This window comes from Manis javanica, chromosome 1 (assembly GCF_040802235.1).
Source record: "Manis javanica isolate MJ-LG chromosome 1, MJ_LKY, whole genome shotgun sequence".
Taxonomy (NCBI): Eukaryota; Metazoa; Chordata; class Mammalia; order Pholidota; family Manidae; genus Manis; species Manis javanica.
The window spans coordinates 123,804,867-123,827,604 of NC_133156.1; the positions used below are offsets into that span (position 1 = coordinate 123,804,867).

At 37.5% G+C, this 22,738-nt stretch overlaps 2 protein-coding genes across 4 annotated transcripts; one reads left to right on the top strand and one right to left on the bottom strand.

The window, feature by feature from the left end:
• Nucleotides 1–937: 937 nt before the first annotated feature.
• On the bottom strand, nt 938–9,955 carry BRIX1 (biogenesis of ribosomes BRX1). 2 transcript variants are annotated; one of them, XM_017674220.3, is made up of 10 exons: nt 9,658–9,955; nt 6,508–6,619; nt 5,381–5,424; nt 3,719–3,789; nt 3,389–3,438; nt 3,216–3,289; nt 3,020–3,070; nt 2,817–2,918; nt 1,631–1,759; nt 938–1,382 (listed from the first exon to the last, which is right to left on the bottom strand). In XM_017674220.3, the coding sequence occupies exons 1-10, from the start codon at nt 9,814–9,816 to the stop codon at nt 1,113–1,115; spliced, it is 1,062 nt and encodes a 353-aa protein (XP_017529709.1). In that variant the 5' UTR covers nt 9,817–9,955; the 3' UTR covers nt 938–1,112. The 2 variants fall into 2 exon arrangements, with proteins under 2 accessions (XP_017529709.1, XP_017529710.1); XM_017674221.3 differs by having other exon boundaries at nt 6,508–6,614; nt 9,658–9,864.
• On the top strand, nt 9,946–22,515 carry RAD1 (RAD1 checkpoint DNA exonuclease). 2 transcript variants are annotated; one of them, XM_017674222.3, is made up of 6 exons: nt 9,946–10,140; nt 10,489–10,802; nt 11,775–11,883; nt 12,453–12,711; nt 15,448–15,546; nt 15,866–22,512. In XM_017674222.3, the coding sequence occupies exons 2-6, from the start codon at nt 10,608–10,610 to the stop codon at nt 16,047–16,049; spliced, it is 846 nt and encodes a 281-aa protein (XP_017529711.3). In that variant the 5' UTR covers nt 9,946–10,140; nt 10,489–10,607; the 3' UTR covers nt 16,050–22,512. The 2 variants fall into 2 exon arrangements, with proteins under 2 accessions (XP_017529711.3, XP_017529712.3); XM_017674223.3 differs by lacking the exon at nt 15,448–15,546 and having other exon boundaries at nt 15,866–22,515.
• Nucleotides 22,516–22,738: the final 223 nt, after the last annotated feature.

The following is a 22,738-nucleotide window of genomic DNA, read 5'->3' on the forward strand; positions in this document are numbered from 1 at the left end:
CCATTAGCAAGAGTACAAGAAATTGAACAATCTAACCTCTGGCAAGGTACAATATTCAGGGGAAAAATCAAAATGTCCTAATGCTTCTAACTTTTGACCTAAGTTCCACCTATAATAAGGAAACCACAGGTGTACACAATTATGCATAGAAATGTTGGTGCAAGCACTTTTATCAGAAAAAACTGAAATACTTAAATATCCAACAGTAGGAGACTGAGTCTACAGCTGTGGTACAGTGGAATACTGTGCAATTATCTGTCATATTGTAAACAGAGACATGGGGAAATAATTAACATGAAATAAGTGGGTGACAAAATACATGCATGACCCAATTTTGTGTGTATAGTTTATGTGTATGTGCCCATTTCCTCAGCAGCAAACCACCTCTCCAAGAACACTGGCACCCAGAATCTTCTTTCCCTGCTATTAATCTACCTCCAGAATGATAAACCCAGTGCTGTCTTTGCTTCCAATAAAGTTCTCATAAGGGGAGAAATTCAAGTGTTCTAGTGTCCTCTACCTGTTCCATTTTACCTTTTACCATTTTAATTATGTAATTATACCCACTGCTTCTAAATTTGTAATCTACAAAATACTTTCAACATGTACTAACTCAACTGATGCTCAAAAACTATTAATTTTTATTGGACTCTTTTTCAACATAAGAAAACAAAATCCAAGGGCTCACTCATTGGTGAGTGAGTGACTCGGGGACTCACACTTTTACTAGTAAGACACTCTCCTTTCTACCAGTCGATCCCCACTTTACCATCCAAAACTATGTTCTCGAAGTGCCTAATGCTTTAAGTAATAATGACTCAACATACCCGAATTTCATCTTTGCTAAAACCAAAATTTTAATCCAAGAGAGCTGGCCTAACTCCTAAGAACACTAAATGTTTAGTTTTACCAAACACACTTTGAAAAGAAAAACAAATTAACTGATGAATTGTTATTTTATTTAGAAAAACACAGTGAAGCTGTTAAGATTTTTAATTTTTTTTTTCTCTTAAATGCCACACTAGATATACAGCCCTGGATAACAGAAGTATTTATACACTGAATACAAAATAAATACAAAATACCAGGAAAAAATCTAGTTATCCATTGATTCATTTTGCCTTCCCACTGTTCATCTTCTGTTTCATTTTTCTTTGCCTTTTATATACCCTTTTCTTTCTTGCTTTCAAATCAACTTTTGGCTCTGGTTTTACCCACTGTATTTCTATAGGCTTTTCCTCAGCTGGTACAAGAAAAACATCTGCAGTGGGATCATGTGGAAGAATAGTCTTTGGTTCTTTCTTTTTCATTTTCTGCACATCTTTCACTTGCTGTTTCTCTCTGTATTTTGCCGCTGTGATAGATCGTATGACACGCCGATGCTAAAAACAAAAAAATTAAGATGCTTTTGAAATAAAAATTAACATTTTATATATGTCAGGGACATTCAGTTATAAACACTATTTCCTTTCACCCTGTGTCATTAAAAAAAAGCAATTGGTAAGACCATATACAGCAAAAATCAAATTCAGTTTCATAGTTAATAGAAGAGTGACTACTTGAGAGAATTATTTTGGCCAGAGTTCTGGGACAATGAAGACAGGACCAATGAACAACAAAAACAGCTTACCATGTTTGGTGACTGGTAGTGAGGATTTTCATATAAAGTTGGTCCTCCAAAACTTCCCTGGAAAATTTTTATGAGATTCAAGACAAAACGAGGCCCTATTTCTACGAGAGCAGCATCTTCTTCTATAATCTTTAATAAAAAGGAAATATTTCATTTTGGTTGGATATACTGTTCCCAAAAGTTACACTGTCTATAACCTCACTACAAATGTGTTTAAAGGAACTGACAATCAAATTAAGGTAGACCTACCAAGTGCCAAATCATTAATATTTTCTAAAATATATTACTAGTTACAGACAGTTGTCATGGGAAAACACATTTTTTCAAGCACAGTCTTTGAAAATTGAGTAATTTCAATTTGGTCTAAATCTTCTCATAATGCAGATATTCTTGAAAAACTGTGGTTAAATGAATTTTGAAAATGACAGTCACCATAACAAATTGTATTAAAGCACACTATGGGAAACCTTTTAACATTTAAATCAGCCCCTTGTTTTTATGAATCTAATTCAAACTAGATTGGAAAGTTATGTAAAAAGATACATGGCCAAATTTATTTTATGGCTACCAACTGTGGAATTGAAAGGGAACTTCTGAACTGTAAATATTAATATTGTTGATTCAGGTATATCTGCCCTCAGAGATTAAGAAGCAGGTATGTTTAACTCAACTGCAAGGAATCCAATATAGCACATTCAGAAAAAAGCCCACATCACTTTATATGCTGCCTGAAATTTTGTCTTGCTGTTCTTTTCCATGTCTCCTCTCCACCTCTCTGCAGACTTATCCTACCAAACTCTTGCTTCAGGATTTCCAGAATCACCTCTCCTCCTGAACAAGCCATCTGTGACTCATCTAATAGTTCTCATTGTCCTCTACAAGGGTTTTATTTTTTCTAAGTCTTAACACACCCAGGTAATTCTAACCTCTTGGGAAAGAAACTTATATTTTACTGAATATATGGTAGCTTTTTAGAAAAACCATACTCCTTATCAACTGACAGCCATGAAAAGAAGGCGGCAGAGATCACTTAAAGTATTTTAAGAGATGTGGTATGAGTAGTTACTTACTGCAAGTCTGTGGAGGATAAGAAAGCTATTTAAATCAAAAGGATTTATTATTTGCATCTGTAATATACACAAAACACTGTATATCCCAATTTATTTCAAATATAATAAAAGCTAACCTGGAAGTTCCGAAACCACATTCTATTATCCAAAATGGTGAAAGTAAACACATGGTCCACAAATGGCTGGCTTTTGGGATGATATCGTGGTGTACTGAAGATCTAGCAAAACAAAAGGTATTTTAGTTTCTTATTCTATGTATAAGTTAAAAAGTCCAAAGAAAGACACATTACTAAAAATATTTTCTAGAAAAAATACTTACCTGAATCAAGAGTTCTTTTAACAATGCATAATGCGGCAACTCATCAAAAACCTATAAAAATAAAGTGAACATATTTGACCACAGCAGAGTGTTTTTTTTAAAACTGTGTGTCTTTTATGTTAACTATATACAACAATATCCACTAAAAAAACAACACTGCAGAGTAAATTTAGACTTCGTATGCTGAGAAACTTACAGGGTCAAAAGATAAAAGGGGCCGGGAACCTTTCAAACAGTTTCCAGTCATCTTTAGTTCAGCTAGGGTATGAACTAGAAAAATTGCAACAAAAAAAGTTATAACTTCGACACAACTATCCCAAAGATTATTTTCAATTTTCTCATAAAAAATTTTAAATTGAGTCAACTTACTATTCTGAACAAGGAATTTAGCAGATGGTCCATGAGGTGAATTTGAGAGCCTGAAAAATAATGAAGTTTTCTTCAACTCATTAGAATTAGAACATGGTAAATAATACTGTCCATTCACAGTTTAAAGGACACCATAATGTGCTCACAATATTCATATATTTAATTTTCTTTAAAGGTTTGAACTTTTGTGAAATCAAATTAGTTTGCTTTCTCCCCTGGCCCTGTCTTTTTACATAAAAGCCCGAAAGGTATCTTTAACAAGAGGTACAAAAAACAAATCCATTTAAAAGAACTGAGTTCCACTCAAACCTTACTTAATACATTCCTTACCACATATAGAGATCTTGTTTCTTCTTAGCTTCAAAATAGATACATTTATTGCAGTTTTTCATTTCACAAACCTAAATAAAGCAAAGGATACAAAAATGAAACTAATAAATGAAGATAATAAAAATGAGAACTAATGCAATTCAATATAATTAGTATCTAGATACCTCCAAAGATACTTAAGCAGGTTAACAGGCTATGAAGGTCTAAATCTAGGTAAACTTCTTTGCAGAAACATTTACAGTTCTTAGGTACTCTATCCAAGGTAAAGTAGATACTCTGCCCACCTCTTTGGTGGAAGCATCCACTCTTTTTGGCCTAGCTGTTTAAAGTACCTGGACTCAATTCTGATTACTGAGAACCTCTTCTAACCATAGTCCTGTGTACAAACCACAAATACTGATAACAGATGCCCTAGGGATAAAACACACTACAATTAGCCTCACCAGTTTTAGGGAAAAATAGACCTTATAAAACCAAAGACATCCTTTATAATGCTAATTTTGATTTTTAGTTCTTTGGCTTTTTTATTTTAAGCCCAAGAAATTTAAGTTGAAGTTTTTACTTCCTCATCTGTATTATTATTCCTGTGAACTGGTTCTGCGAAATCTCTAAGGGACTGGTAAAAGGCAGAAATACCCAAAACCTGTTTCAAGTTGATTTAAACTTCAACAACTTGTAAGTTTACAAAGTCACACTTTAGAAATACATCAGAGCAATACAGGAATGAAGTCCTTTATTACTATAACATTCATAAACTAATATATTCATATGCTTTAAACTACTAGATGCTTTCAACTTAACAACTTAAATTCATAGGTACAATACTTTTGTTCCTTACTGGTCTTAGAATAAAGACAACATTATATTGCCTGTTTCCCCATCAAACCACGGTTCCTAGAAACCCTATCCTATTGTATGTCTCCTATCTTCATTTGAAATTGTAATATTTGTATATGGCCTGTCTCCCTGCTTATAATGTAAGCTCCATGACAACAGGGGCATTGTCTGGTAAAACACTATTTCCACACATGTAGAATAATGTCACATATAGCAGAGACTCAAAAACTTGTATTAAATGGATAAAAGAGGCCTCTCTAATAGCTAAAGTGAACTACCTTAATTCTTTTAAGCTTTAAAAATTTTTAAATACAAGTTTAGTATCTTCAACAGTATTTTGCAAATTTAAGCTATTACTACGTTGTAAGTAAATACCACATGTATCACTTTTAACACTGGCACAACACTTTTACAATGTGAGGTTTTAAAATATTTAGTTAGTTTTTAATTTTACTTTATACATGTTGATAATTTTTATGAGTACCTACTATGAATATAGCATTGTACTAAACATACTGAGAAAAAAGATGAAATACAGTTCCAGACTTCAGGAAATTTCAGTATGCTTGTTGAAACAACACAAATAAAAGAATGATCAAGAAAAACTATGCACTGAAGTACTAAACTGTAAAACTACTTTTATAAGTATAATCAAAATTTAGAAAGCAGATTATTGAAGTTAATAAAATTTGTTGGAAGATTTTTTACAAATTTAAAAGTCACTGAATAACTGATTTATTTTTTCAATGAATCATCATTAGTGTTCCAAAATATCTTGCTCTTATATATGTAGTCTTCCTAGAATATTTTACTTTATAAAATTACCTCATTAATCACAAATAACTTATCTTTACGATCCATTTTAGTATCTATAAAAAGAAAAAAAGAAAAAGCAGGTTAACAAAAGCTTTCAAAGCTACTTCGGTCAAATCACAAATCACACACTTTCCATAACAGTATTTTAAATGTTTTTATAATCCTCAGTTTAAATGAGATGCTAATTTTCTAAATGATTAGACCTGAAAACACGTTTTGTTTTTAAATGCAAAAATTAGTGGTTACAAAACAGTCTTGAAGAATTATAAAGTATGATCTAAGCACTGTTTCTCAGACTTCATGTATTCTATGAATCTCTTTCACAAATGGAAACATTCTCACAGACTGAAGATTGTTCTAGGCCTTCAGTTTAAGGAATACTCACACTTAAATTTGAATTCAAAATTTTCAATTTTGAATTACAGATGCCAAAAAAAAAAACGTTATAAAAAAAAAAAGATTGGTTTTATATTATCATAGGAAAAACAGATACAAATCAAAATTTATCTTACTAGTTTCAGCAATCTGAAGATAAAACAGCAGACCCCAGTATGAAAAACACTGGTCCAAAGAACAAAGTTACTACCTAGAATTAAAACCAAAAGCACCTCCCAACACAGGCATAAAAACAGCTGCATGACAGCACTGCCACAGTACTAAACCTAAAATAGACAGTCTTCACTTGCCTCAAAGACCCCTCACTGCTAAAAGGAGCCTGGTGTTTAGAAGTAGACTGAGCCCTGGTTTAAAGGTGCTTCAAGGCCTTCTCCAGTGCATTAGTTTTTTAAATGAGAACTTTTTTTTTTAATGCAGAAAGCAATACACAGCAGTCCTGAATCATTAAGGACAAACCAGTTCACGACCTCTGAGAGTACTACGATAAAGACATTCCTGAACCTTCAAGAAATGTTTTGATATATGAGGATATCTGTTTAAGAAAGTAAAGAGAATATTTAATAAATTTTGCAAAGAATTTCTAACAAAGCATTAACTGGAAATATCTTGGCACTGAAAAGATAAACTTCAGAGGCATCACAGTTCTTTACCTGAGAAGGTTGAATGAAGTATGATTTGCACGGGAAATATATAAACAGTTCATAAATATAAATTTTTTAACATATATGATATAAAGGCACCTGCTTTAGAATGAGGCATTAGCATTCTTAAGTCTTGCATCAAATGTCTTGTTCTGAAATTTATTCCTCTGGAAGAAAAGATGAGAATTCGTTCCTTATTTTTCCACCTGCCCTAAAGAAAAAGAAAATGTTAAAAGATTTTTAAATCTCATACTGAACCTATCTTTTTTTTTAATATTAAGTGTCTACAATGAAAACACTCAGCCATAAAAAAGAATGAAATCTTGCCATTTACAACAACATGAACGAACCTAGAGTGTATTATGCTGAGTGAATCAGAAAGACAAATACATGATTTCACTTACATGTGGAATATGAAGAACAAAACAAACTCATAAACACAGAGAACAGACTGACAGTTACCACAGGCGAGAGAGGATGGATGACATAAAGTGAAGGGGAAAAAGAAGTACAAAATTCCAATTATAAAATAAATTAGTCATGGGGATGAAAAGTATAGCATAGAGATTATAATCAATAATATTACAATTTCTTTGAATGTTGACAGATGGTAACTACACTCATCATGATGAGAGCTTAGTATTGCACACAATTGTCAAGTCACTATGTTGTGCATCTGAAACCAATATACTATTATATATCAACTGTATTTCAACAAAAAAAGACATAAAAGTATCCAGCTTTTTAAGTATCCCATCATCCTCTAATACATCAAGACTATACCTGTAACTCTGCCTCTTTCTCCATGTAATTCATGGAACTGAAATGTTTTACTACACACAGAACAGAACTCTTCCCACTCCTGAAATCAGAGTGGACTCCTCATTCCCTATTCCTTGCACAAAAGACCTTAATATTAACCTAACATTTACTAGATTCCTACCGGGAGCCAGACACTGGTCTTATTTGGGAAGATAGTCAACAAACCAACAAACGAATAAAGGCTCGACATCCTTACTTAGATAACTACAACATGTCTGTCACATAGGCCAAAAGTGGCCAAGCACCATGTGATGAGGCAAGAAAGAAAACTTTTAGAAGTCCCCATTTATTTTATGCCATAGACAAATTAAATTCCTTACGTAAAGCAACAGCAAACTAAAGATGGCTCCTGGTTCTTATGAAGTAACACAACCTATGAACAAGTTAACTTCCTCTATATAAAGTAAGTAGAGAAGCACAATATTCATAAAAAGCTTCCGGTAGCAAGCAAAACAGTCCTTAGCCCTTGAACTCAATCTCTCAGTACCGTTCACTGGCGATGGCACCACCAGAAATACTCACTGACTGCCTTCCTTTTTGGTTTTTCTCCTTCAATTCTCCTCCTGATAAAGATTCTTTCTCAGGTCTCTTTTAATTTCTGGTCTCTCAAGGACAGAGTTCTCATAATCATTCCCAACGGACCAACTGGCAACTCTATAGAAAGGTAAGGAACTCTCCAGTCCTAATCATCCAAGTATTTAACTTAACACTTCAAATTGAATTCTCGAATGCTAAACCTTAAGTCCAGTAAATTTTCTTACTATTATTTTTCTGATGTCATCATCATTTCCATCCACCAGGCTCTGAATCTTCCATTTGCCCTTATTCTGCCATCATGAGCACTACTCAATGCTGTCAATTTCTCTTTGCTACAACTTACTTTTCCTATTCACCGTGCCCTTGTTCAGATCCTTACCATCTTAAACCTCCTAAATTGCTGCTAGCCTCCCCAGACAAGGGCTCCTCCAATAGATATGGCAGGCTAGCAAATTTGAGCTTTCTAAAGCGCTACTCCCATCACATCCTTAAATTCACTGGGTTTTCTAAACAAAGACCAAAATGACAGCTTTAACAATGGATTCTAAGATGTTTATATTTTTACGTCATTATTGCCCCAAATCAACCCTACACTTTAGCCAATCTGGCTCTACTTTTTAGATTTTCAGCATTCAACACTTCAAAACCACCTTTAATTAGTTCTTTCCTCTCCCTTGTATTGTTCTCTCTCATTTTTGAATATCAAAACTGTGCCCTTCCCTTGGGATTCAGCTCAAAGGCTAATTCCTTAGTGGGGTAAAAGCATTCTCTATCTTTCGCAGTTACACAGAGTTTCTCTTATCTTGACTCAGGTCATAGATACTATTATATTTCTTCTTAGCTTCTAAAAAGGGAAGAATGAGAGTATTAACATTTATTGAAAAATCTTCCAAAAGGTCAGCTTATTCTTCACAAAAAGTAAATAATTTCTTCTCTTAATCTGCAGATGGGAAAAGAGCTCAAAATGCCGCTGTTAATTAACAGAATGGCTAGAAATTAAACTCACCTTTCATCCCTCAGAGCTAACTCCCTTCCTAGTGCTTGCCACTACACCACAAAAGGTTGCCTATTTATCACCTACTACGTGGTGAATAAATACTAAGCTAAGCATACGTTGGGGAGAGGGGAGGTCCGCACCGGGGACACAGTAATTAATAAATAAAAGGCCATACTTGTCTCCGCAGTATTTAATCTAGCTTAAGGAGCTCTCAGTTCAATGAAAGTTAGGTCCAACAACTTGTGTTCACCTTCTTTTGAATACCACCATCGACTTACATGAATTCTTAGTTTCCTTCTAAACTCCAACATTTAAGGAGGAAGAGAACACAGTGTAGTTTTGCAATCCCAAAGTCTAACTTTGTACAGTGTCTGGCACGTTAAAAGTTTGTTGACTACAAGAAAAGCTCACTCTATCTAGTCTAGCTTTCATCATCCTTTGAGAGTTAAACACCTAATCAAGTCGAAGTCACTGTCCCAAGGACAACAACTTTTCAAAGAAACGGCTAACAAGTTTCAGCATCTGAGTGACATTAGCGGACCATGGCACAATCATTCGGAGAAACATACTCAGTAGTGTGAAATAACTTGAAGGAAAGTACTACTCTCCAAAAAAAATGAGTAACTAGAAGGCGGACGCTGACTGGGTACCCTGCAAGACGATTGTGAGCCGGAGAAGCAGTCTGAAGCCGGCCCAGTCGCTCAGCCGGCCCGCTCTCCACCAGAGCGGGCACGTGCTGGAGGATTAGATGGGAACGTGGTGGCCAGACCGACCCAGAGGCCAGCTGACACCGATCTCCCTTCCCTCTCCACCCAAGCAACTCCGAAATCATTAAAGCTGTAATCAGGCGCGCGGGGCGGCGGCCGCAGCCATGCGAGGGTAGCCGTCTCTACCTTGCAAACGGGGCCTGGGATACGGTTTCTCTCTTCTTGCTCCACCTCCTCTGCCATGTCGCTCTGCTTAGCTGCCGTCCTGGCATCCTTTTTGTCTCTTTTTGGTTTCTTCGCCTGAACCGCTAGGCCTCCACGCCGTTTCCTCTTGGTCGCTGCCATCTTGCCTCACCGCCTCAGTTCTAGGTTTTCCTTCCGGCTTTGCCGTTCCACACCCCCTTCCGGTCTCTATGGTACCGTAGCTCGGCTCGGTGGTCCTCCTCCAGCTCCATGATGCCTTCTTTCCGGTCTCTTGTACAGCCCATCGCCCACTGAGCTCTCTAGGCCTCGTCTCTCTCTGTGGTAACGGTGGCCGAGGTGGCTGACGGGTCTGAAAAGAGTGGCGGGAGCCGCTGCCCTTCCTCCCCAGCTTCCCGGGAGACATCGCCGCTTTCCCCAGTGACGAAGCTGGGAAAGGCTCTCCGGCGTGCGGACCCCATCGCAAAGGTAGGGTTCCCGCGCCCCAGGAAACAGATGCCGCCCCTGGGGAACGGGGTTGTCTGTACTCTGGAAAGCTCTGGGGACCGCCTGTTCTGTAGAGACAAGGACGGCTCAAAACTGCGGGGATACGTAGCCTTGGTTTGGCTGAGCGAAACTGGCCCCAAGAGGACCTACCGTGTTAGTTGCCTTTTCGTTGTTCAACTTTCCATTTCTTATTGCCCCTTTGCTAAAAACGAGAAAACCGCAGCTTCAAAGTAATTTTCCCCGAAGTTCCGAAGAGTTAAGTGACAGAGGTGGAATTCAATCCGTGTTTGACTGAGTTCAACGCTCAGGCCTTTCCCGCTCTCCTCGTAGGTTGAGATCGTGGGCCGCGCCAGCATTGGTGCGGAGTTTTATTGTCGAACCTCATCAGGTGTCACGTGAGCAAGTGTTGGCACCAGGCGCATCGCTTGGGGCCGAATGTGCTGTGGAAGATGCCTCTCCTAACACAACGGATCCAAGATGACAATGATTACAGCTTAGTGGCCAGCCTTGACAACGTTAGGAATCTCTCCACTATATTGAAGGCTATTCACTTCCGAGAACATGCTACATGTTTCGCTACTAAAAATGGAATCAAGGTTACGGTAGAAAATGCAAAGTGTGTGCAAGCAAATGCTTTTATTCAGGTATGTAAGTAGACACCATTAAGTCTGGGACATATGATGTACTTCCTCCAGTATGAATTACAAAGTTCTCAATAGACATCATTGAAGAAAACAAAATGCCATTATTTGAGTTCTCTTCTCTCCTGGTAACAAATTCTTGTCCCTACTTGTTTTACATAATGGTTAATAATAATATATCTGAAATGTATTAAGCTACACTATAGGCCAGGCACTCTTCTGAGTGTTTTATATGTTTAATGCATTTAATCCTCACAATATAGTTCTATGAAGTAGGTTCTGTTATTATTCCTATTTTACATATGTAGAAACTGAGGCACCATTTAAAGGATTTGCCAGTAATCCCACAACTGGCAAGTGACCTGAGTTGGGATGAGTACCCAGAACATTTGTTTTCAGAATATATGCTCTTTTATCATTACTTCCCTGTTACTAAATAATATTTTTTTCTTTTATCAGCTATAATATGTTTGTTCTTACAAAGTAATATTTGGGTGGTTCAGATAGGATTTCAGATCTAATTCAGCATTTTTTTGAACACCCAAGTGCACAGTAGGCCCTCAGGTATAGAGAGGGATAAATAAGACAAGGCTCCTATCCTAAAACAAATTGACAGCTTTTATCACTTGTGCATTATCAAATTGTTTGGCTGTTTTCCAAGTGACCTTTGCCATACTGATGGGCACAAAAAAAGAGACAAAGGAGAGTCACATAGGGGATAGTTTCAATTCAAAAAGCTAGATAAAGGACTCTTCATAAAAGTTTTGCATGGGGACCTAAATTACTGTTACACCTTTAACTATTGAGTAGCAGTATTCTAGTGGATAGTAGTTGAAAAAACTTAAGATGTTTTGAAGCATAATCAGAAATTATCATGGAGTTAGCACATGTTAAAGTATAAAAAGTAAAATCTAGAACCCTATATGTAAATTTTCATTGTTTTTTATCCATTTTCATGTTTACTTTTTTTTCTAGGCCGGAATATTTCAAGAGTTTACAGTTCAGGAAGAGTCTGTTAATTTTCGAATTAATTTAACTGTCCTTTTAGACTGTTTATCTATTTTTGGATCAAATCCAATGCCAGGTGAACCATTTTATTATCATTATAATAATAATAATATAATAACAATAATAGTTTCCACCATTAACCACCCTTTCTTTTTCTTAGCAATTTGTTATAAAAAGTTGAGGAAATACAAAGAATATCTCCCAATGGAGAAGACTGGGAAGGTCTTTACAGAGAATACACTGACATTATCAAAGCAATCCACTATTCAAATTCAACCTGCAACAACATAACATACTTATTCACAACAATTCTGTTACTTGCAGTATTGGTCCATGTAGGTTTTCCATACTGAAATTGTGTATATATAAAATCAATAAGCGATTTCTGAGGTGTGTTTGGCAAGCTGGAAAGTGATTTCAAAGAGTCATGTTATATTTTGTTTTCTTTTGATTCCCAATTTTCTTGCAATTATTAAATTGCACTCCCCTGTCATCAGGGAAGATGTGATCCCTCCTTATGAGGAGATACATAAATGCTAGAAATTGGGCAGAATAAAATATTGAGTTGCTTTCTGTAGCATTTGAGGAGAAGCTGAATCCAGAGCTGTAAAGCTAAGCCTGAAGTATGATTTATTTCCTTTGCAGGAACTTTAACTGCACTTCGGATGTGTTACCAAGGTTATGGTTACCCTTTGATGCTATTTCTGGAAGAAGGAGGAGTGGTAACAGTTTGTAAAATCAATACTCAGGAGCCTGAGGAGACCCTAGATTTTGATTTCTGCAGCACCAATGTTATTAATAAAATTATTCTGCAGTCAGAGGGGCTCCGTGAAGCATTTTCTGAATTGGATATGACGAGTGAGGTCCTGCAGATCACGATGTCTCCTGACAAGCCTTATTTCCGGTATGTGAACACAGTACAGTGGTAGTTAATGTAGTCTATTCCAACTCCCTGCTTACACATTTGCTTAGGATGTGGAACTTTTATCTTTCCGGTTCCTAGAATTTTGAGAACTTCAGAGAGCTTTTACTCTTACCTCGTACTTCAATAGATCAGGAAACAAGACCAGGAAGACAAACTCATTATTGAAAGCTGATAGGTAGTGCTGGTTTCTAGATGAGGAGCCCAGTTTCCTAATTCATAAGCTAATGGTCTATGCATTGTACTAACTGTTGTAGATCAGGTTACATATAAGGAAAAACTGGCCTTACATTTTGGGGAAAGGTGTTTGTATTTCAGACATACTTTGGAGATTAATGTGGTTTTAGTTTGAGACCACTACAATAAAGCAAGTCAAATGAAGTTTTTGGTTTTCCAGTCATACAAAAGTTATGTTTATACATTAGTGTAGTCTGTTAAGTATGAGAAGTATGCCTAAAAAAAGTCCATACTTAAATTAAAAAATACTTTATTGCTAAAAATTTCTAACCATCATCTGAGCTTTCAGTAAGTCATAATCACTGATCACATAGCATTTTAAGAAATGTAATAATGCAAAGGTTTGAACTCTTGTACAAGAGTATTACCGAAGTGTGACAAAGAGACATGAAGTGAGCAAAATGTTGGAGGAGAAATGGTACCAACAGATTTGCCCGATGCAGGGTCGCCACAAACTTTCCATTTGTAAAAAAACGCTATTATCTGTGAATGACAGTAAAGCAAAGTGTGATAGAATGAGGTATGCCTCTATATGGTTTTTCTTTCAAATTAGTATAGGATGCAAAGGAAGCAGATGTTTTCTATATGTGGTTTATTCACTAAGTATGTCTAGTCATTAAGCTCTATAGAAAGGAACAGCTTAAAATCGAGGTGAAGAAGAGAGAAGATGAAACAGCATGGAAGGAACAAAACTGCATGCTGTTACGTACCAAAATAATATATATTAGTACAATATACAATCATTACAGGAGTACTTATGGAGGATAGGTTGAAGTAAACTTCCTAAGAGGGCAATTTTCAGTAGGAATACAATAACAAAAACTATAAGCTGCTTCTGATATTTTGACCCAACAAATTATGGAATGACAAATCTTATTTCAGGATTGGAATCAGTTTGGAGAATTTAAATTTTTCTCCTTTGAATTATTTCAGAATATTAAAGAGTAAAGGAGCTAAATACATATGGAATGAGAGGTAAAAGCTGTTCTTTCTATATCTAGTTTAGAAGAACTGCAGGCCCTTTTCATAACATTAGGCAGTTAAAAGTTGTTGCAAAATTGGGTAAAATGTTATCCAAAATAAAAATCAGTGGAACCCAACTTCAGCAGCAAAATGAATTCCAGGTATTTAAACAGGGTATAGCTGACCCCTAAACAATGTGAGTTTGAATTGCACGGGTCCATTTACATGTGGAGTTTCTTCAATAACATATTGGAAAATTTATTTGGAGATTGATGTAATTTGAAAAAAAAGGCCTTTTCTATAGCTTACGTTATTGTAAGAATGCACTATAATACATAAAACACAGAAAATATGTACTAATCAGATTTGTTATTGGTAAGGCTTCTGGTCAGCAGTAAGCTATTAATAGTTAAGTCTTTAGGGAGTCGAAGTTATATGTGGATCTGACAGTATGTCGGGGGTGTCAGTGCCCCTAACCCCCACATTGTTCAGGGGTCAACTGTATTTCACAGGATCCCCATCTAAATAGATACCCATCTAAATATGCTGTCTATCAGTATAGGTGACTGGATACATCAGGTTTCTCTCATCTCCAGTATGGGAAATGATTTGGTGGTGGGGACCTGGGAGTTGAAATTTTTTTTTTAGATATGTTAAATTTGAGGTGTCTGTGAAAGTAAGGAGTAGTTGGATATACAGAGAGCTCAGGAGATCAGTCTAGATGGGAAATTTAGTTTGGGAACCATCATAATAGCTGGGCATAAACAAAATGTCTCAGAGAAAGTTATGTTAGAAAAGATGGATCCTGGGGAAACTAGCACCTGGGTGTTGTCACTGTGCTCATAGGGTACTTATCAACATGTCAAACCCACAGCAAGTTTTTGAAGGTTAAGTAAACATAAAAGCATTTATAAATTGTCTGCATCCAAACAGCTGATATTACCAAGCAAAGAAAACCATAAAACAGGCCAAAGAGCAGAAAAGCCATAATTATTTGGTGTGGCCATACAGATAGGGAATGGGACCCCAGGCTCCTAGTTGATTTAGATCAAAGTCTTCCATTAGTCATTTCTCTCTCCTCTATGATATGTATATATATATATATATTTGTTTTATTATTGGCTATATACCCTGTGTTATACTTCTGCCACTGTGACTGATATACAATTTGAAGTTTGTACCTCTTTATCCTTCACCTATTTGACTGGTCAATATCAGAAAAGGAGTATCAGGAATAGTGAATAACAGGGTAGAATTAAAGTAATGAAATTGAAGCAAATTGGATTCCTTTTGTGACTGCTTTTTTTCAGAGCTGTTCATTGGTTATTAGTTCTTCTGTACTCCCGCAGCATCCCGTAGGAATCTTTATTATGGTAATTGTTACAGTGTATTGTCAGCACTTGTTTACATATCTGCTTCACTCACCAAAATGAGCTTCTTAAGGAAATGTTTTATTTGGATATTAATATGGCTTATTGTTGGGCCGATGAGTAAATGAGTGCTCTTTTTCTGCCATAGGTTATCTACCTTTGGGAATGCAGGAAGTTCCCACCTTGACTATCCCAAAGATTCTGATTTGATTGAATTATTTCATTGTAATCAGACCCAGGTCAACAGGTCAGTTCTTAATGTAAAGATTGCCATTAGTGATGAAGGTGTGGTTAAATACCACATTTCTATTAAATAAAATTTTTAGAAAGCTTTTCATCTGTTGATAGAAGTGTAACATTAATAAATAGTAGGGTGCTTGGTTTACTTGTGAATTTAGAGATGTGATAGTGAATGAAATAAAAGTAAATAAACAGCAAATTGCACAGGTAATTGATTTTATTCTTATATTTGCTACTTGGTAGTTTTAGGCTAATTTTTGTCCTTGGAGTTACGAACACTGATTTAAGTGTATCCAAATAACAGCTTTTTATTTACTTTTCTACAGATACAAGATTTGTTTACTGAAACCCTCTACAAAGGCATTAGTCCTGTCTTGTAAGGTATCTATTCGGACTGATAACCGAGGATTCCTCTCATTGCAGTATATGATTAGAAATGAAGATGGTCAGATATGTTTTGTGGAATATTATTGCTGCCCTGATGAAGAAATTTGTGAATCTGTGTCTTAAGTATGATAATTCACTGTGATATTTGTTTATACATTCATGATAGGTCATATTCTCTTTCTGGGTATAGTATTCTTCACTACTACTTACTGGATTTTCTGAAGGGAAGAAGCATGGAGGAGATAGGCGCAAAGTGCCTGTGCCATAATTGTTGTCGTATATTTTATATGTAAGAAAAAGCAGCAGCATATAGGCACTGCTTACTAGTTTGAATTCTGGAGACTGTATCTTAAAGTAGTGGTTCTCAAAGTGTTGTACAACAGTATCAGCATCATGTGGAAACTTGTCAGAAGCTCTGGAGGTGGGCCAGCAATCTGTAGTTTATAAAGCTTCACCCCAGGAAATTCTGATGCATGCTAAAGTTTGAGAACCACTGCTGTAAAGGAGGCTTTTTAAAAAAAATAGCATTTAATTGCATCAAAGTGATTGTTTTTACATGTGATTTCTTCACAAATGTTCTGAAGTCTTAGCATTGCCAAACAGGTCTGAATAATTATGTAATTTATTTTTAAAGTATACATTTAGAAGAAATCTGTGAACAGGATATAAGATAATCTTTAGTTACAGATTTTTAGAAGAAATCTGTGAACAGGATATAAGACAATCTTTAGTTACAGATTTTCCTCTTGTTCTCAAAACTGTTTAGTATAATAGCTACTGCAGTAAGTACTTATTAGATATCTTCTATTTGATTATAAGAGTTTCCCATCCAAACTAAGGTGTAGAAATCAGTTAAGTAACTTTCTTGGATAGTTTTCAGTGAAGTAAGTTTTATGGCATGTAGATATTTAATAAAATATGACACTAAAATTACCTGACTTGTTTTCTAATAGAAAAAATACACTTAAAATGAAGTTTCTGATGATGCCAAAATAAAAAAATCAAGAAAAAATGAAGTTTCTGTCCCACATGACAGTAGTTCAATATCTCTCAGTGGGCAGGCGATATTGGCCTTTTTGTGGGGGACGTTTCTTCATGGGAAAAATTCATCCCATTGAGGGACTCATTTAGCCTCCCTGGCCCTTGCCCACTAATGCTAGTAGTCTTCGTGACCACCCCCTTCCCCAAATAAAAGTGCCCCCATATTATTGATGGTTGACAACTGAATAGTCATCAAAATTTCAGATTATGTTTGGAGGGCCCTACCTTAAAATAGGCCCTGCAGCATTAGAGGCAGTTGGTTTGGAGAGTGTTTCAGCAAAGCACCTCAGAGAAGAGCTCCTCCGGAGCAGTTGTAAGCGTGTGCACAATTCTGGGGATCTGGTCCAGGGTAGTACTTGATCACGAGTAAGTCTCCCAAGCAATCTCAGAATGCCCAGGTGGTACAAAAGTCAAAGTTTTGTATAGTATATGTACGAGACGGAAATGAATGTGGTCCAAATGTGGTCCAAATGTATCTAAAGATACGTTCAAAGAACAGAACATATCTAAAACATAATTATGAAAATACTTAATCTGCCAACATTGCAAGGACTACAGTTTTCCTTTAAATTTAAATTAGGGCAGTTGGTTTTTTTGTTCACTGGTATGTTCAATACCTAGAACAGCACCTTGTATCTAATAGACATTCAGTAGATATTCATTAGATGAAAGAACCTCTACTTTCATATTGTCTTTTAGCATCTTATTAGTTATTATTTAATTATACTTATTTAGTTCTGAATTTACTTTGATCTAACATATTTTTTAACATATTCATTTAAAATGAATTTAAAATCTCTATTGATTTAGGAAGGAAAGACTGACATTTTTGCACACTTAAGACCATAATTTTAGCTGAATATCTTTAGCTATTTAGAATTTAGAAGCTAATGAATTTAATTTTTATTAATTACCCTAACATCAAAGTACTGATTTAATAAAGTATTTCCTACTTATGCATGTTTCTATTTGACCTACAGATTTACTAGTTCAACTCTGTTCAAGTTCCTATGAAACACCACTAGGTGGAACTCAGGCAGGCCAGGATGTTTTGGTGACTACAAATTCATTTCATGCGTCACATTTAGAGTATAATCTTATTTTTAAGACCTTGAGTTTTGCCTTTCTCAGGTTCATCTCCTTTTCAGTTAAATTGTGCTTACCATGAATGGGTAGGTAATCTTTTTTCCATTTTTAATTTATTTCCTGTTTGATAAAGATATGTTTCCACCTAGAATTGCTGAAATGATTCAAAATAATACAAATGAAATGATTTGTTAAATTCTACTTTTCTAATAAAAATAAGTATTGTTACAATAATTTTTATAAGAAGCCAAAAGATTTCTGTGGTGTCCTCAGGTAGTCCCAGTAGGAATTAGTTACAACTGCTGAAGGGGAAGCACGTGGCATTCTGAGCAGTTTGGGGTGGGAAAGCTTACAGAACAATGTAGACTGCCTTCTCTCTTTCCCTGTCTTCACAGTGGCTGCTCCTATCCCCACCTGAAACCAAATCTCAGGTCTTGAGAAACTGGAGAAATTGTGTAACATTTTCTCTTTCCAATTATGTATTTGGTAGTGTTTTTATACGAGTTAGGTTCCTTGCACCCCAGTGGTAGCTGGCAGCTCTCCCATGGATTTCCCGCTCCAGGAGTAGACAGCTGCTTCCCTAATGAGAAATGCTGTAGGCGGCTTTTGGAGAAGTTGGGGTTCCTATGGCCAAGATCCTCACTGAACTTAAACCACCTGATGATGTAACTGGTCTGTTGCTAGGCTACCAATTCCACACCTTTAGGCAATAAGCTATTATTGCACTTATAGAGAGCTGACCCAGTGCTCTGGGCGGAGGCAGAGACGCTAGTGCTGGACCTACTGCTGGGAGAACAAGCCGGGTAATAAACCCTTTCACCTGAAAGAAATGTTCTACTGTCATTTCTTTGGTCACACTGAATCCATAGCAAACTTGCCAGGGGCTGAAACCCATTGGCAAGACAACTGGCATAGTTGGCAGGATCAACCAGGTACCATGCCAACTGGCTGGTTGGTCACCAACCCCTGTGGGGGCAAGACTTATGGGCCTGTGGTCAGACTAAAATAATTACAGTATACCATATGACAGGTCATTTGCCACTGGCATCCCCAGGAAATGATGAAGTAGATAAATTGGCCCAGATATGTTAGAAGGAAAGTCTGCCTCTGATGTAGCCCAATGGTTACATCAGTGTTCGTTGCATGTGGAACAAAAGACAGTGTGGGCTGTAGCCCACCAGTGGGGCTTGTCTTTGACCTTTGAAGAAGTTAGTGGAGTCCGGCAGTAGTGTGTCATGTGCTCCAAAAGGGACTGTGGATAAAATGGGAGTTCCTGTGGCCAGGATTCTCACCTGGCCCTGGTTGACTAGCTCACTGCACACCTGTGGGCAATACATGGCTGCTGACTCTGTATAAAGAGCTCTGCCCAGTGCTCTGTGGGCAACATGGTGGCAGGGCTGCAAGGCTGCAGGAGAGAAGAGCAGAGCAGAGGCTGGAGTGGTGGCAGTGCTGAGGACAGAGGCCCAGAGGATGGCTGTGTGGGACAGCTGTGCAGACAGAGGGGCTCAGAGGCAGAGACCGGCTTGCTGCACTCAAGATTTGCTCTGAGTGAATGGGATTCTAGTGACTGACCTGCCACTGTGAGAATAAAGTTGGGTATAACCCTTTCACCCCAAGAACATTTTGCTGTCAATTTCTTTGGTCACGTTGAATCCATAGCAAACTTGCCCAAGGCTGAAACCCACTGGCAAGACAGGGACTTACACCGAGTTCCACAGCAACATGGGACAATAGCTAAGGGGCCTATACCTCTCATCAGGTGGCAGACAGACTATATTGCCCCTCTACCTGTGTGTCAGAAGGATATCAGTATGCTATGACTTGTGTGGAAACAGCTACTGGACTTCTGGTTGCTTTTCCTACCTGTTGTGCAGACCAGCAGATGACCAAAAGGCCTGGAGCATCTCTTTGCCACCTATGGCTGACCACAGGTAATTGAGAATGATCAGGGCACCCATTTTACTGGACATACACTGCAAGAATGGGTGCGGCAGCTGGGAATCAAATGGAAGTTTCATGTGCCATACACTCCTACCGCAGCAGGCGTGATAGAGAGGCACAATGGCTTGTTGAAATCCGGACTAATGTCAGATACCAATAGTCTGGGGGATGGTCAGTCTGCTTATGGACTGTGCTACAGTGTTTGAATGAGAGACCCTGAAAGGGAGCCCTGAGCCCTGTAGACATGTTAACACATATGGCTGCCTCCCCTATACAACTGCAAGTACAAACCAAGGAAGAATCACTGAAGCTGAGGTTCAGCCACCAGAATAATATCTTGCTGCCAGTACTAACTGCACTGAACCCTGCAGACTCCATTGAGTGGATGTGGCCTTGGACCTTTCAGCACATGGACCAATGATGGCTGGCACTCCTGGCACCTTGGGGACAAAGCCTGGAAGCTGGCCTCTCTATTCCTGCAATAACAGCAGAGTGGCCCCCAAAGGTCACAGTAGTGTATTCTGAATGGCCAGAAGGTAGGAGCATCTTACCAGGGAGTTTTGTTTTATCATTATGGCCAGTGCATGCACCTCCAGTAGCACTATATATAGACCCTTCAGTAACCCCCATGGGGAAAGGAGTAAAAGTATGGTATACTAGACCTGGAAGGGACCGCCTGCCTGCTACAGTCCTATCACAGGACCACTCTCTTGCATGCGTCCTACCTGATGGACAAGATTTGCCTATGTTGGTATTAAAACGTGTCTTAATCGCTCCTAAGATCTTTGTGGTTTGGAAACTCTCCTCTGGCTTAAGGATTATTATAATTTTTGTTATGTGTATCAAGATCTTGTATCTTAATTTTTGTTATTATCTCTAAGTTGTTATTCTCTGTTGCTGTTGTGGAATCTGGTTACAGTGCTCCAGCTTTCTCACACAGGGAGCATTGTGGAAGATTGAGAGTGTATAGATTATAAGGCGAGAATCCTGTAGGGGTAGAGTGTGGGAAAGTTGGAGTTCCTGTGGCCAGGATCCTCACTGAACTTAAACCACCTGATGATGTAACTGGCCTGTTGCTAGGCTACCACTTACACACCTTTAGGTAATAAGCTATTATTGCACTCTATAGAGCTCAGCCCAGTGCTTTGGGCAGAGGCAGAGACACTAGTGCTCAACCTACCGCTGGAAGAACAAGCCAGATTAATAAACCCTTTCACCCCAAAGAAAACTGTCATTTCTTTGGTCACACTGAATCCATAGCAAACTTGCCGGGGGCTGAAACCCATTGGCAAGACACCACTGTTCCAAGTTCCTCTGCTATCTGTATTTCAGTCACCACCAGAGGTGTTGGTAATTACTAGAGTAAATATGTGAAGTAGGTTTTCTTTTAGAAAAAATAGCTTGTTTATCAATATATTAGGTCCGTGGTAGCTCTTTTAGGTAAAACTAGAGTGACTCAGGATATGTCAATATATGACTAAAGTATTTCTAAGTAGTCCTGTCCCCATCCTTGCATGGAGAGGCTGGCTGTAAGAAACTAGTGGGGCTTGTGTACTGTACCCTTAGGCCTAGTACCTGAGGCTTGAACCCTGAATGGTACTGCTTCCTGCCATTTGGTCTAAGAATTTCTGATTGCTTGTAGCTGACTGGATTAGAATGATCCCATCTGGAGTGTTGTCAAGTGTGCCTTAAATGGCCTCTCATGGAAAGTAGTGAATGAACTACCAAGACAGAGAAGTTGGGGCTTCACTGAGAAGCTTGCATGAACTTTGTGCATGCTTACTAAGAAATGTGTAGTAAAATCTGTTTGTGGGACAGTTTGATCTGGGCTTGATTTTTTTTTTCTGACTTGGTAACAGATTGTAGGAAAATAGCTAACCCTCATCTACCTCAAAAATTTTGATGCCTGTTAGCTATTTAAAAGGAATCTTAAAGTTGTATGTGATCTTTTTTACTCAGGTCTGTTAGAAACATCAGGTGTTTGACTGAGTTGGATTATCCACATTGCTGGTTATAAGAATAAAAAAGCCCTATTTTACTCTTAACTCATCAGATCAGGTTAACTGTTTCGGAAGACCAAACATTTCCTCACAAAGCAGTTTTAGTAACCTCAAACAGGTTATGACTAAAAATACATCCAAATAGTATGTTAAAATGTTCACCAATAAACTACTTAGGTATTGCAGAATTACAAAAGAATCAGAACTGAAGAGAATGAAATTAAACTAAGAGAAAGGGAAGGTAATGGAGTCCCACTGACATAAGAAACTAACTTAAGGAATGTGTCTAAAAAAATACTTCTTCCCCCTGTAGTTAGAGATCAAGATCCTGGTTTCTAATAACTCATGGGTATTTACCTGTAATTCTGCTGCTAAGTGGACCTTTTTTTTTTTCCCAGAATCCTTAGTTCTGCTTTTGATTAACCACTGTTATCATTGTTGATAAATATATTTTATAGTTGAGAATTTTTGTTATCCACAAGGTTGGCTTTATTGTTGGCTATCATGTATAGACTTTCTCTTCACGATAATAGAAGACCTAGAGGAAAGAAGAAAAACATTTGTAAATTTTTCTTGTTTCTTGCCTTCTCTTCTCCTGGCACTAGATCACACTGCCTTATTGAGCTGGAAGGCTGAACTGTGGCACAACGGACTCCATCACCATGTGACCATACCCTCAAAATGCTGACTCTTCCAGCAGGCAGGCCTCCAAAATATTACTGGAGTCTTGGGCTTTCTCCCTAA

What these genes read in the sequence shown, in the direction of transcription:
- BRIX1 (XM_017674220.3), bottom strand. Translation starts at nt 9,816, where the DNA reads ATGGCAGCGACCAAGAGGAAACGGCGTGGAGGCCTAGCGGTTCAGGCG. An exon ending in AATGCCTCATTCTAAAGCAG is followed by an intron (nt 5,425 to 6,507) that starts GTGCCTTTATAT and finishes TTCTTTTTATAG; the next exon opens with ATACTAAAATGGATCGTAAA. An exon ending in TAAAAGAACTCTTGATTCAG is followed by an intron (nt 2,919 to 3,019) that starts GTAAGTATTTTT and finishes TTGTTTTGCTAG; the next exon opens with ATCTTCAGTACACCACGATA.
- RAD1 (XM_017674222.3), top strand. Translation starts at nt 10,608, where the DNA reads ATGCCTCTCCTAACACAACGGATCCAAGATGACAATGATTACAGCTTA. An exon ending in TGGATCAAATCCAATGCCAG is followed by an intron (nt 11,884 to 12,452) that starts GTGAACCATTTT and finishes TTTCCTTTGCAG; the next exon opens with GAACTTTAACTGCACTTCGG. An exon ending in AATCAGACCCAGGTCAACAG is followed by an intron (nt 15,547 to 15,865) that starts GTCAGTTCTTAA and finishes ACTTTTCTACAG; the next exon opens with ATACAAGATTTGTTTACTGA.